The sequence below is a fragment of the Mastigoproctus giganteus genome, chromosome 5 (assembly GCF_048544385.1).
Source record: "Mastigoproctus giganteus isolate SK-2022 chromosome 5, ASM4854438v1, whole genome shotgun sequence".
Lineage (NCBI taxonomy): Eukaryota > Metazoa > Arthropoda > Arachnida > Uropygi > Thelyphonidae > Mastigoproctus > Mastigoproctus giganteus.
The window spans coordinates 4272437-4286623 of NC_143579.1; the positions used below are offsets into that span (position 1 = coordinate 4272437).

Below are 14187 nucleotides of genomic sequence, written 5' to 3' on the forward strand. Positions count from 1 at the left end.
GCAGCCTGATGGATTTCAAGATTATTGGCACCTCCCCAAAAACTCCACAGGAAAGGATGCTCCACACAATTGTTGGAACTTTGGTAAGAGAATGTTGATGCTTTTTTTGTGACTACTGATGAATGCCAGGTACACAACCATGATTCAGACACAAAACAGATGAGCTACAATGGAAACATTCGTCTTCACCAACCCCTAAAAAAAAAGAAGCTTCAACTGTCTGCTAATAAGATCATACTATCTTTTGGGACTCTAAAAGTATCAATCTTACAAATTACCTATGGAAAGGCAATAGCAGATGCCCTTTAGATAGACATAGGAAGCTATCTAAAGGCATCTGCCACCTAACTGGCAGTGCCCTGGCTCACAATGCTGCTCTGACAGTGGGCTGTTCATTCGGGTGTGGCTTTGTAAATCTGCAACATCCACCTTATTCTCCCAACCTACCGCCTTCAGCTTTATTCCTCTTCCCTAAAATGAAGAAAATGTGTGGGAACTGCAGATTTCCAACTGGTTTTCTGCTAAAAGTGAGGATTCTATTCAAGAGCTGATCTACAGATGGGATAAATGTGTAGCCCTAGAAGGTAGTTAGGCTATACAGAGAAGGATAAAATTGTCAGCAAAGTTTCAAATCCCTAACTCAAATATTTCTAGGCAAAGATAAATGCTTATTATCTTGTCTTTGTATTTTGACATATAAGGGCAATCAGATGTTATTGCTTTAATTTCAAACATCACAGAATAATATGCACACTGAAAGAGCTAAAAGAATCTCAGAGGGAGGAATGAAAGATGTCATGGGAAAAATGCCTGTATGTATACTACTGCTTAGAAACTGAACACTTTCAAGTTGACTGGCACAAGCTGAAAAAAATTGAGGAGGTCCAAAGTGAAATTGAGTCCAATCAATGACCGGGCACCAGTAGACATAAAATACTGAGTGACTGGATCCAATATAGCTTAATATGACTGGTTACCTTATTTTGCCATCAGACCCAAGAGAATCTGAGGTTGGAGCTGTGAGAGGCCATAGACAAGCCCATAGCCTCTCAGTATTTCCATGTTGTTGTTATTTGTTTTTAGGAGCATTAGCAACTAAAGCCATATTGCTCCGGGGATATGCGGTGGTCATTCCCTGACCTTTCTGCATCCTCCGTATTTGGTGGTCATGGGCTCGAATCCTGGTCTAATTAAGAAGCATGTGCTACGCACTGCCACTCCTGCCCACCTGGCTACGAAGGCACCAGTAGTATTTCCATGACATGTAGAGAGCTGCAACCCACAAGCCTTTGATATCAAACACAAATGTGTATGCAAAGCACACAAAATCTTGGTTGTAAATCACTGAATATCAGTCCTGTGGAGAGAAAAGTCATAGCTAAACGTTCTTCCAGTATGATGGATGTGTTTAGAAATGAAGAATGCCTGAAGAACAGTACCTCTGCGTGCTGTCACAACAGGGAAATTTGGAGGAGATATCAAGGTTTGGGGGGGGGGATGTTTCTTGTAGTATGGACTAGGTCCAATGGTCACATTGCACAAAACCAGGAATAATGATCCTATAGTGATGTTCTGGACAATTCTGTGTCCTATATATGGCGATATTGTGGAAGTAACCCTAACACCTTCCAATATGACACTGCTCACTGTCACAAAGTAAGGGATGTAAATGCATGGTTTTGAGGTGAATAATATCAAACATTAGTGCCCTGATCTCAACCCAAACCAAACAGAATGACATGGAATGCAGAATTAGGGGAAAGCCAGCCAAGAAGTTCTTTTAATTAGTGGAACATGACACCATAGCTCCCTCCTCAAAATTAATAGTCTACCATGATGCATTATAAGCAGCCATTATGCCAATAGCTGCTTCAAATATGCTATTAATTTCTTTGAATAAATGCATTTTGTTCTAAGTACATGATATTCGGTAGAATAAGGCAAGTTCTAGTATCATGTTATCCAATTTATTAATTCACATTCTTTAACTTTATCCAGTTGACTCCCCTGAATAGAATTTAAATGTATGTATACCCTGAAGCCATTATAATTCTCCCTAAGTAAGATAAATGTCTTGCTCTTCCCCTGGACTGTAGTAATTTCTTTCACTGCTTCCCAAATCAAGACATCATAGCCACTATTTGATGGTGGCTATCACTGCTGACTGCTTCAGCCACCAAATCTATCATATTTGATAGATTGCAGCAGCGTACTGACAGTATGCTGCTGCAACAGGATCTAGAAAACTTGAGCAGATGGGCTAAGAGGTGGCAATTGATGTTTAACATTGACAAATAAAGTACTGCATATGTGAAGCAGTAACCCCAGAGTAAGTTTTCAACTGTGTGGTACCATATTGACAGTGGTAGAGAATGAAGGACCTGGAGGTAATTTTGCAGTCAGATGTGATGCTTTCTGAGCAGTGCAGACGGTCTACAAGAATAACTCATGGTGTCTTGTCAATGATATACAGGAATTTTTCTAAGGAGGTGATTATCCCCTTGTATAAGGCAATGATCAGGCCACACTGTGAGTACTGTATACAGGTCTGGAAGCCTCATTTTAAGAAGGATGCAGAGCTGCTGGAATGAGTATAGAGAAGGTCAACAAGATTACTGAATGGAACAAAGGGTTGCTCTCACGAAGAAAGGGTTAAGTTTTGCAAATTACAGTGCCTGAAAACTAGGTGCCTGCAAGGTGATCTGATTGAGGTGTATAAGGCCTTGAATGGTTTGAGCATGCTCAATGCTGATGGGATTCTTCCTCTTGTTTAGAATAATCACCTGAGAGGGCATAAATTCAAATTGAGGAAAGACAGTTGTAGGATAGATGTACGGAAGTTTGCCTTTAGCCAGTGGGTGGTTGATTGCTGGAACAAACTTCCATCTGTCATTGTAGAGAGTTGATAGGTGAAATGAGAAGGTTTTTTTTTTTTTTGGCTGATGCTGTATAAGCTTGCTTTCTTGCATCATATACCTTTACTAATGTAGTACACTCTTTAAAATCTGGCACTCAATGTGGGATTGAGATTTGCCAGATTTCAAAAGTTTCTGGATTTTAGAGATGTACACTTAGCGGCTGAGTTCTAGATACAATAAATTTATTAAACAAAACCAACTGAATTACATCTGTAAACATTTATGACTATTTTCTTCTTCTTTTATCTGTTTTATGGGAAGAAGGGTTTAAACTGCACCGATAATGACATGGTCTGAATTCTCACATCAGAACAAACTTGCCTTTGTAATGAGTTGCACTACTAATGCAACTCACGATTCCAAATTTAATTGGGAATACGATTCCCAATTTAAACAGATAGTTTTAGCTACATTCATCATCATCCGTTTCCAATCCACTGCAGGATGAAGGCCTCTCCAGCAAATTTCCAGTTCCTTCTGTTTTGTGCAATGGCCATCGATTTACTACCCACAAGCTCATGAATTGCATCTGTCCATCTCTGTCGTTGTCTTCCAGGTTTACTTCTAGCTCCTCTTGGGTACCATTTTGTTATTTTCTTCGTTCATCTGTCATCATGTCTTCAAGCTATGTATCCTGCCCAAGACCATTTTAGTTCTTTAGTTTTGATAAGAATGTTTGCTGACTAATCCATGTGTTTTTCTTCTTTTCTAACAGTCCGATTCCCAATATAATTTGTTCCATTCTTCACTGTGTAGTTCTCAGCTTCTCTTCCATTCAATTGGTGAGTGTCAAAGTTTCACTTGCATAAGTCATGGTGGGGAGTATACATTGGTTCATTATTTTACGTTTCAGACAAATTGGGATATTGCTCCTCAGTATGTGACTATATTTCCAGAATGCTATCCATTCAAAATTTATTCATCTCTTGACTTCCAGCCTATCATTATTACAGCTAATGACTTGTCCCAGATGAATCCACCTTTTTAATGAATGCTCCTTCAGTGATTATATCCCCTTCGGTGGCATACTTGTTCATCATTACTTTTGTTTTAGCCATATTCATCTTTAGTCCAAAATCCTTACTAACTCTGCATAACTGATTAAGATTTTCCTCTAATTATTTGGGATCGTGGCTTATGACCACAATGTCATCTGCAAATAGTAAATGGTTTAGGTACTCCCCTTTCCCATTGACTCCTTTCTGCGACCAGTCTAATCTTCTGAAAGCTTCCTCAAGGGCAGTAGTAAACAACTTCGGAGATATTGTGTCTCCTTGTCGAACTCCTTTCTCGATTTTAAATTTGCTACTGCCTTTGTCTAGTCTAATAAAGGAGGTAGCACTCTCTTATATTTTCTTCAAAATCATAATATGTGGGGTATCTATGCCTTGTCTTTCCAGTGCCCGAAACATTGCCTTATGCTGTATGGAGTCAAATACCTTTTCATAATCCACAAATGCCAGGCATAATGGTGTTTTATATTTCATTTACTTTCTCCATTAGCTGTGATATTATGTGAAGGTGATCCATAGTTGAGAATCCTGTCCTAAAGCCAGTTTGCTCTTTCGGTTGATTCTCATCAAGTATTCTTTCTAATCTGTTAGTAAAGCCCCTTGTGAACAACTTGTAGATGTGGGATCACAAGCAAATTGGTCTATAATTTCCGATTTCTGATTTATCTCCTTTCTTATGCAGCAAAACTATGATTGCATTATTCCACTCCTTAGGTGTCACACCTTATCAAATGCATTTTGTGAAGAGTCTTGCCAGTTTTGCGTCATGTATCTTCCTCCCAATTTTAATAACTCTTCAGTAGCTTCATTTTCCCCCAGGGCTTTCTAATTCTTCATTTTCTGCAGTGCACATTCTACCTCATCAGGAAAGATATCGGGTATGTTGTATGCGTTACTAATTTGTGGTCGACCTTCCCCACTGTTGGCATCATTCCCTCGCTCTTTGTATGATTCTCTGTAGTAATCTCTGCTATTTGAATCATGCCTTCTCTGCTATATATAAGTACACCATCATTATTCTTCAGTTTCAGTATCATTTGTCTTTCTGTATTACTGCTCACGGCTGCTGATTTAAGTCCTTTGTTTTCCCTTAATGCTTGTTCTACTTTCCTTGTGTTAAATCTTCTTATGTCCTCTCTGAGTCTCTTTATAATGGTTTTGCATAACTCAGTATATTCAATTTTATTCTTGTCAGTGTTTATCTTGCTTTTCATTTGTTGTCTTCGGTTCATCATGACATGTGTTTCTTGACTAATTTTTTTCTTCTTTGGATTTCTTTTTCCCTATAGGTTTCTTGGGCTTTATCACTTTCAGAAAGTTGTAATATTCCTCATCAATATCTTGGTCCTGAGCAGTCTGCAGACGCTCAAACTTGTTCTTAAGTTTCAGTACACACTGCTTTTTCTCCTCTTCTGTTATCTCAAAGACCTGAATATTATTTACTTGAGTCAATTTTTTCCTTTCTTTTCTTACGTCTATATCAAGTGTGCATCTTACCATTTTGTGATCACTTCCAACTTGTTCGTGATGGTAACATCATTCATGATATATCTTCTGTCAGTGAGGATGAAATCGATTTCATTAGCTGTTAATCCATTTGGGCTCTTCCGTGTCCACTTTCTGATCACCCTTTTCTTGAAAAGTGTTCATTACTGACGTTCCTCGAGATTCTGCAAATTCCACAAGTCTTTCACCAATTCCAAAATTTCCTTTAGTTTCCCTTTCTGTGCTGTTTTGTCTCTTTCCAACCTTAGCATTGAAGTTCCCCATAATTATAGTGTAGTGGGTTTTCTGCTCATCTAGAAGACTCTCAATTTCGGTGTACATTTCTTCAACCTCTTCATCATCATGGCTCGATGTTGGTGCATAAATCATTATAACCTTTAGCTTGTACCTCTTAGAAACCATGAGATAGTAGTCTTGACACCCATGGTGATGTACTTTAGAATTCCAAAATGTTGTTTTTTATATCTTTATGAACCAGAAAGCCAACTCCATCTTCGCTCCTTTCACTGTTTCCATTGGTGTACAGTCAGATTTCTACTTGATAAACTTATGATTCATTTCTTCTTCTTGTTTCAGCCAAACCGATGATATTCTAATTTACATTTTCTAATTCCTTTTCCAGCTCTAATATTCTGTCTTCCCCGATAAGCGATCTTACGTTGTAACAGGCCAAGTTCAGTTTCTGTGCATGGCAGCCTGGTTGTACTCAAAGTCTTAAACCCTCTGCTTCCACTCTGATCCTCTCACTGCCATAAGAGGGGGAGTGAAAACTGCTGGGGTCTAAGGGCCATTTGTTTCGTGCCGAACTGTCATGTGCTGGAGGGTTTGTCTTTTCCTCTTCACGCTGACCAGGCATCTTGAAGAGAACCACTCTACATGTTTGTTGCCACCTAAGTGACGTAACAGGGCTTACCATCAAGAAGGTATGCATGAGTGGGTTTTAGGGAGGCAGGCCAACTGGACTACATTACAACTTTGAAAACTTATTTTTCATATTCCACATGCAGCTCACATCGAAAAACTCCTTTTCAACTCTTGTCTGTGTGTTGTTGTTACTAGAAACCACTTGCTATCTGATGAGGGACCAGTTATTCCTAAAACAGGTTATCATAGCAGCATCATGTTTTACGCAAATAGCTAATCAAACTATTGGAAAGCTATCTGTTTGAAAGTAGTGCAATAATAGAGCAACTCATTGCAAAAGCAAGTTTGTTCTGCTGTGATAATTAAGACCAATGCATTATCTTTGCTTTTTAAATCCAGTTGGCCATAAAAGCAGATTAAAGATAAGATAGTCCATCTTATAAAATAAGAAATGTCACCCTTTTTTTGTAGTGTTGCATTTTATAGTGTTTACTAGTTTCTTTGATGCATAATATTTCTATTTATGTGCTGAGAGAAGTGTATAACACTGTCAGTTATTGATTTAATTGCCTACTCAAGCAGGTTTAAATTTTCTTAAACAAACATTGAAATTCGTTTAAAGATTAAAAAAAAATTTAAAAAAAAAAAAAAGATAAAAAAAAATTACGCTGAATAAATTTTTATTCAGTGTAAACCCACCTCTAGCTTGTCTGTACTGGGATTTTGCTCCTATTTTTTTTGTTGGCAATAGCTTTATTATGCACTTATTTTAAGTGGTACTCTTTCAAGCAGTAATGATTTAATTTCACATTATATTAGGTAAATTTAAGTCAAAATAAGATCCGATACAATAAATAGAGAGGTGAGGAGAGTGTGAAAGCTGACAATAGCTTAGTTAGTTTTGAATGTGCTAAAAAAAAAAAAAAACCACAAACAAAAGTTACCTACATATTTATTTATTAAAACAAAAAAGAAAATCATAACTTACAACAGCAGGATTTAAGCACCAGATGTTCAATGTAACAGACCAGCTTTTAGATTTTGCAACAGTTGACATCCACTCTCCCTTCTGTAATAAAAATCAATAAATAAATCCTTTTCTTTTTAGGCTAGACATATTTAAATTATTTTAGTTCAATTTATAGTTTTTATGGCATATACTCACTATAAATAAGATGTTTTCCAGGGATTTCAGGATAAAAGGAATAGAAACAAAATGATACAATTATTGTGGCCACCAATTAAAACAGAAACATTAAAACACATTATAAATTTTATTCTAAAATTTGCATTTTAGAATAAAATGCAGCTGTAATCATCAACCTATTGACAGAATGAGCTAAATAAGGGCATATTTTCACAATTTCCTGAAATGGAAATTAAGGAAAATATCTCCAAACAGGCCTAGGAGGTTGGGAAAATTCATGTTGAAATATTTATGCTTCACACCAACCAATTTAAATAAAATAAAATGTAAGTTTATTTACAATTAAAATATTTAAAATACAATTAAAATAAATATACTGTGCAGATATGGAAGTTAAAATAAAAGTGTTAAAAGCTTAAAAATACATGAATGAAGTAAAACTAATAAAAATAAATATAATGACTGTGACTAAAGTTAAAATAATAAAATAGTAATAAAAGTGCTAAAAACTGTAGCTTTCGGAGACAACAGACTATGCCGACCGGGCTAGCCGAGTGGGAAGAGTACCTGCCCGGCAACCCAAAGGTCGCGGGTTCGATTCCCGCCTCGGGCTTGGATCAAAGTACTGCAAAAACCTTGGGAGGTGCAATATGGCCACAGAAGCCGATGCGCCAACAACTACCAAATCATTTTGCCGACCGGGCTAGCCGAGTGGGTAAAGTACCTGCCCGGCAACCCAAAGGTCGCGGGTTCGATTCCCGCCTCGGGCTTGGATCAAAGTACTACAAAAACCTTGGGAGGTGCAATATGGCCACAGAAGCCGATGCGCCAACAACTACCAAATCAAAAAAAAAAAAAAAAAAACAACAGACTACTTTCTCAACAGTGTGCTTCTGTTGTACGACAACATCCTTAAACAGCAGTCCCATGGCACTCGTCACATGGTTCCATAGGAATATGGTTGGAATTTCCCACTTGTGTGCTGGAAGCGGAAATGGTTCGGGAGCACGCCAATAAAAACCGATCATCTCGTTCAAGAACGACGGCTTCAAGGAGGGGATGTATGCGAACACCCCTATCCCTGTTGATAGTGTTACCACTAGCTGCCCCAATGCGCAGGCTCTCAAGCCATTTACGGTCCCAGAATCCGTGAGCTCGGTCAGTGATGACCGCAGCTTCAGGGGAGATCTGGTGCTGCTTCTCCCAATAGTGCTTGGCCACAGCAGACCGCATAATTTGCAGTTTTTAAAGCCCTCATGTGCTTGCCCAGATGTTCTTTAAGACGTTGCCCTGTCTCACTAACATAACAAACCCCACAATCTGGGCATTTAATTTCATATACCACCCCACTACTAACTTCTTTTGCTATGGGGTCTTTAACTTGTGATATCACTGTGTGCAACCTCCATCCCGGAAGTTGCACACAGCGTATTTGGCAACCCCGGACTGTACGTCCAATACGTTCAGTAAGGCCCGGATAGGAAGGAATGTATGAATGCAGTGATCACAGGGGCAGGTGACTCCCTAATAAATTTATCCAAAACTTTCTGGGGATAGCCACATTCCTTGAGATCTGCTGTGACTCTGATAATTTCTCTCTCTTTATCCTCAGGGGTACTGCAGTGGGACTCCACCCTATCTATTAAGACCTTAATCACATTGTTCTTGTGTTGGCTGGTTTGTGCCGAGCTATATAGGGTATATTGCCCCCGGCACATAGGCCTCCTAAAAAGAAGGTTGTAGCCTACAACCTTCTCTGATCACCAACACATCAAGAAATGGGAGGGATCCCTCTGTCTCCAGCTCCGAGGTAAAGTGAATGAAAGGTTCGTTCGTTATTTGGTTTTTAGGAGCATTAGCAACTAAGGCCATATTGCTCCGGGATATGCGGTGGTCATTCCTTGACCTTTCCGCATACTCCGTATTTGGTGGTGACGGGCTCGAACCCCGGTCTAATCAAGAAGCATGTGCTACGCACTGCTGCTCCTTCCCACCTGGCTACGGAGGCGCCCATGTGAATGAAAGGGGAGAAGCCATTAAGCACATTAAGTATTTGATCTTCCTTCCCCTTCTGTATGATGGTAAAAGTATCATACACGTATCTTTTCCATTTATGTATGGGAAACTCCAAACCATCAAAGATCCTAACTTCCAATTCTTCCATGGCTAAATTAGCCACAATAGCGCTAATGGGGGAACCCATGGCTGTGCCATGAACCTGCCTATAACGTCTTGAAAGACCATGGTGGTACTGGACAGGCAGAATTCTATGCCTTCACAAATATCATTGATACTTAACAAAGACCTGGTATTTAAAGCCACATCCTTTTTACAACGCCATTCTAACACATTGAACTCCAAACTTAATAAGAATACATGTAAACAGGGAAATAACATCAAAAGAAACCATAATCTCATTTTCACTTATAGACTGTTATTTTATAAAACTTACAAAGTCCTTACTGTCTTTAATGACAAAACTAGAACATCCCACTATAGGTGCAGTTAATCTGGCAAGATATCTTAGGTAGGACTACCTATGAATGATACGATTGGTCTAAGCGGGATACACACTTTGTGTATCTTCGGAAGTCCATAAAACCTGGGTAAATGGCAACCTGCAAAGTGACTACATAATAGTATCCAATGTATCTTTGTGACTGCATCATATTATCCAATCAAATTGGTCTGATAAGGCTTCCCCTTAACAAAACCATGCTGTGTCCCAGCTATAACTGAAATCTTGTCTAGATGATCCTGCATTGCTTCTTTAACCAGTGCCTCCATTAATTTTCCTGGAACAGAAGTTAAACTAACAGGTCTGTAATTACCTGTGTCTCCCTTTGATCCTACTTTGTGGATTGGGGTCACACTTGAACATCTCCAGTCCACGAGTACCTCCCCTGAGTCCAAGGAAGCTCTCATAATTATGGCTAAGGGTTTGCTTACTTCCTTTGTTGCCTCCTTTAATATAACTGGATAGATTCCATCCACCCCAGGTGCCTTTCTTATGTTTATCTTCAACAATTTCTCCTCCACTTTACTCTCAGTTATTACAAGATTATCTAGCTTACTGCCATCGTTTAACACACCTCTGGCATTCTCCTCGCTGAATAATTTCTCATGTGCGAATGTAGATGCAAAATACTCATTTAGTTTGTTAGCTACCTGAGTATCATCATCAACAGTTGAACCATCGTTATCCAGTGTACCAATCTGATTTATTCCCTTCCTTCTAGTTTACATAAGTAAAGAACTCTTTGCTGTTTTTCTTTGCATCCTTTGCCAAAGATTTCTTGTAATCTGCCTTTGCCTGCCGAAACTTCTTTGTAACTTGGTTACAGACCAGCTTATATCTACCATAGGTTTCTGTGTCACATGTTAATTTATATGTATCCCATGAATTTTTATTCTCTGTCGCATTTCTCATCAGTTCATCTAACATCCATTTAGGCCTAAACCTTGAACAATGTTTCTTAGTTGGTATGAAAAGCCTAGTAGCTTCCAAGATTAATTCTTTGAATGCTTCCCATTTTGAATTTGCTGTTGGTAACATCATCAGTTGGTCCCACTGTATAGAATTTAAATAGTCTCAGATCTCCGTAGTCACCTTTAAGAAAGCAAAAACCCTTCCCTTTACCCCTGATGGTTGAGTAAATCCAACTTCAGCACACTGTGATCACTGCCACCTAGTGGTTCCTTTATCTGCAGATTCTTAATGCACTAAGAATCACTAATGATAATCAGATCAACAGTATTAATCTCTCTCAAGTTGCCTCCCGAAATTGCTGCTGTAGAAAACAATCATCCAATAAATCCACAAAAGCCTTGACAGTATGTGAGTGACCAACCCACAAATTCCAGTCAATATCTGGGAAATTTAAATCACCCATTATAAGACTGATTTACTGGCCCACTCTATTTCCCATACAGTTATTTATTATACTCTTCAGAGTCATTAGGCCTATAACACACTTTTACTGTCAATTTTGATTTCCCTGTGCTTATGTCACACCAAACTGACTTGACACTGCACTGTCCAGCCATGTCGACTGGCTGTACTTCCTTGGATTTTATGTGTTTCTTAAGGAGGAGGAATTAATAGCACATAATCCCTCCTCATTTCCTAACCTGTCTGTCCTTCCTGTACACATTGTACTCCCGAATTCCATTTCTGCATTCCTTATATCTGTGTGACACCACGTCTCTGATATCTCAAGAATATCTGCCTTTGATGCTTTGACCAACACCTCAAATTCATCAAATTTATTTACCAAATTCCTAGCACTGGTGTACATGCAACTATACATGCACCTGTTCCTATTCTTAGCTATCCTAACACAGCCCATGTGTTTAGCTGTACCGCAATGACTCCCAGCAGGCTCTGAAATCCCCTGCATCTTATTTTCCAGGCTGCTGCTCATTCCAATAGAAGCAGTGCAAGAATCACTTTCACCTCTGTTAATCTATTAGTCCGAGTATCCCCCAAAGCTAGAAGTTTTCTGACCCACCTAACATTGCCTCGATAGCATCAGCAAATATTCTTGCACCCCTTTCTATTTAAGTGTATCCTTCCCTGTAGAAGCAGTCGCTCCTGTTAACAAGCACACACCAGGCTGAGAAAAATTCTACCCCTTGAGCCTTGCACAATCTCTCCAGGGCTGAATTGATCGACAAGGCTCTCATCATATACTCCTTCCTAACATGTCTGGGCAGAATTGCAGACACTTTCAAATTCAACCCTAATTCAAGGCTTTTTTACAACAGTGACCTGTACTTGTTAAGTAATTCCTCTGGTCTCCTACTCTTAATATCATTAGTGCCAGCATGTACAATATTACTTTTTGTAACCTTAAAAGATGATATCTGCTCTATAACATCATCAACCTTTGCCCCTGGCAGACATACCCTTGTCCTGTTCCACCTATCCTTTTTGCACAATATGTTCCCTGTTTCCCTGACAATAGAGTCACCGACAACTACTGGCTCCTGTGGGACCAGTGCATTCTGCCTTGGGGGTTGCTGCTGTGTTGTGTGATGTTCAAGTGTAAGCTCTGACGTTGATGTGGGCTGCTGAGAGCTTGATGGGCTCCTCAATTTAGATGCTTTGAGGGCATTCACTCTGTCCTTCAAGCTCTCTTCTAGGCCCATAATAACACTGAGTTGTTGCCTGATTTCCTCACACTCTTTACATTATGCACAAACACACAAAAACATTCCCCTTGGCAGTATCATTTTCCATCTCTGATTGCTCCACAAACATCAAACAAGCAGTACATTTAAAAGGTTGTGATTCAGAGGACAATTGTCCCCCCCCTCAGTTCTCCCTGAGCCACAGCATTCCCATTAGTTTGAGCCTTTTGCTTTGCTTTGCTGCTCTGGTCTGAGTCATGATTTCGATAAAAATTTTTGGAAGCAGTAACATATTGTGTCTCGTGAAGTTCACTTGAAGGCAATGTGGCTTGGAATAATTTGCCTAACTAGTTCATATAGAGAAATTTTTGGAAGCAGTAACATATTGTGTCTCGTGCAGTTCACTTGAAGGTAATGTGGCTTGGAATAATTTGCCTAACTAGTTCATATAGAGAATCTGACAAGGTTCATGGCAGAATTAGATTGTTACTTTTTTTGGAAATGGGCACACATTAATTAACTCGAGAGCCTTGTCGATCTACATCGAACCCTAGGGGACAATGCTAATGTTATTAGCGTTGTCCCCTAGGGTTTGGTGTAGGGCCCACTGTTGTTTTGTATATTTATCAATGAAATTGATGAAGATATATCAGGCTTAATGTTGAAGTTTGCTGATGATAGAAAGGTTGTCAGGGTTGTTAATGACAGTGTGCTACTGCAAAAGGATCTATAAAAATTTGGTAGATGGGTTTAGAAGTGGCAACTGAAGTTTAACACTGACAAATGCAAAGTACTGCATATGGGTAGAAGAAACCCCAGAAAAATGTACCAACTCTGTGGTACTGCACTTAGGGTGGTAGAAAATGAAAAAGACCTGGGGTAACTGTGCAGTCAGATATAAAGTTTTCTGAACAATGCAGATGAGCTGCCAGAGGAGGTCATGGGGTATTATCAATATACAGGAATTTTGCTAGTATGGAAAAGGAAGTGATTATCCCTTTGTATAAGGCAATGGTCAGGCCACGCCTTGAGTACTCTATACAGGTCTGGAGGTATCATTTTAGGAAGGATTCAGAGTTGCTTGAGAAGGGCAGAGAAGGGCAATAAGATTGGTACAGAGAAGGGCAATAAGATTGGTGAGGGGAATGAAGTGGGCCTCTTATGAAGAAAGGCTTAAGTTCTGCAAATTGCAGCAGCTGGAGACTAGGCACCTGCGCGGTGATCTAATTGAGGTGTATAAGGCCTTGAATGGATTGTGCACTCTGAATTCTGATGGGATTCTTCTGCTTGCTCAGATTATAATTCTGAGGGGGCATAAATTCAAACCGAGGAAAAACAGTTGTAGAATAGATGTGCGGAAATTTGCCTTTAGCCAGCAGGTGGTTAATTGTTGGAAGTTGATAGCTCAAATAAATTCAAGGAAGAACTGGACAAACATTTAGAGGGAATAGATGTATGAAATTGTTTTTTTTATGGCTGATGCTATGTAAGCCCATACGGTTGCTTTCTTGCATTGTATGCCTCAATTCCTACTATTATTACTACTACTACAGTGAATAACTTGGAGAACTGTGATGAGCAGTAGTTGAATCAATTGATAATTGGG

At 39.2% G+C, this 14187-nt stretch overlaps 1 protein-coding gene across 1 annotated transcript in view; it reads right to left on the reverse strand.

The window, feature by feature from the left end:
* The window catches only part of LOC150085137 (Fanconi anemia group J protein homolog), a 331818-nt gene that overhangs the window by 78513 nt on the left and 239118 nt on the right, over positions 1 to 14187 (reverse strand). The window contains exon 17 of the mRNA XM_090373843.1: positions 7290 to 7370. Coding sequence (XP_090229969.1) covers positions 7290 to 7370 — 81 coding nt within the window. The remainder of the gene's footprint in view (positions 1 to 7289; positions 7371 to 14187) is intronic.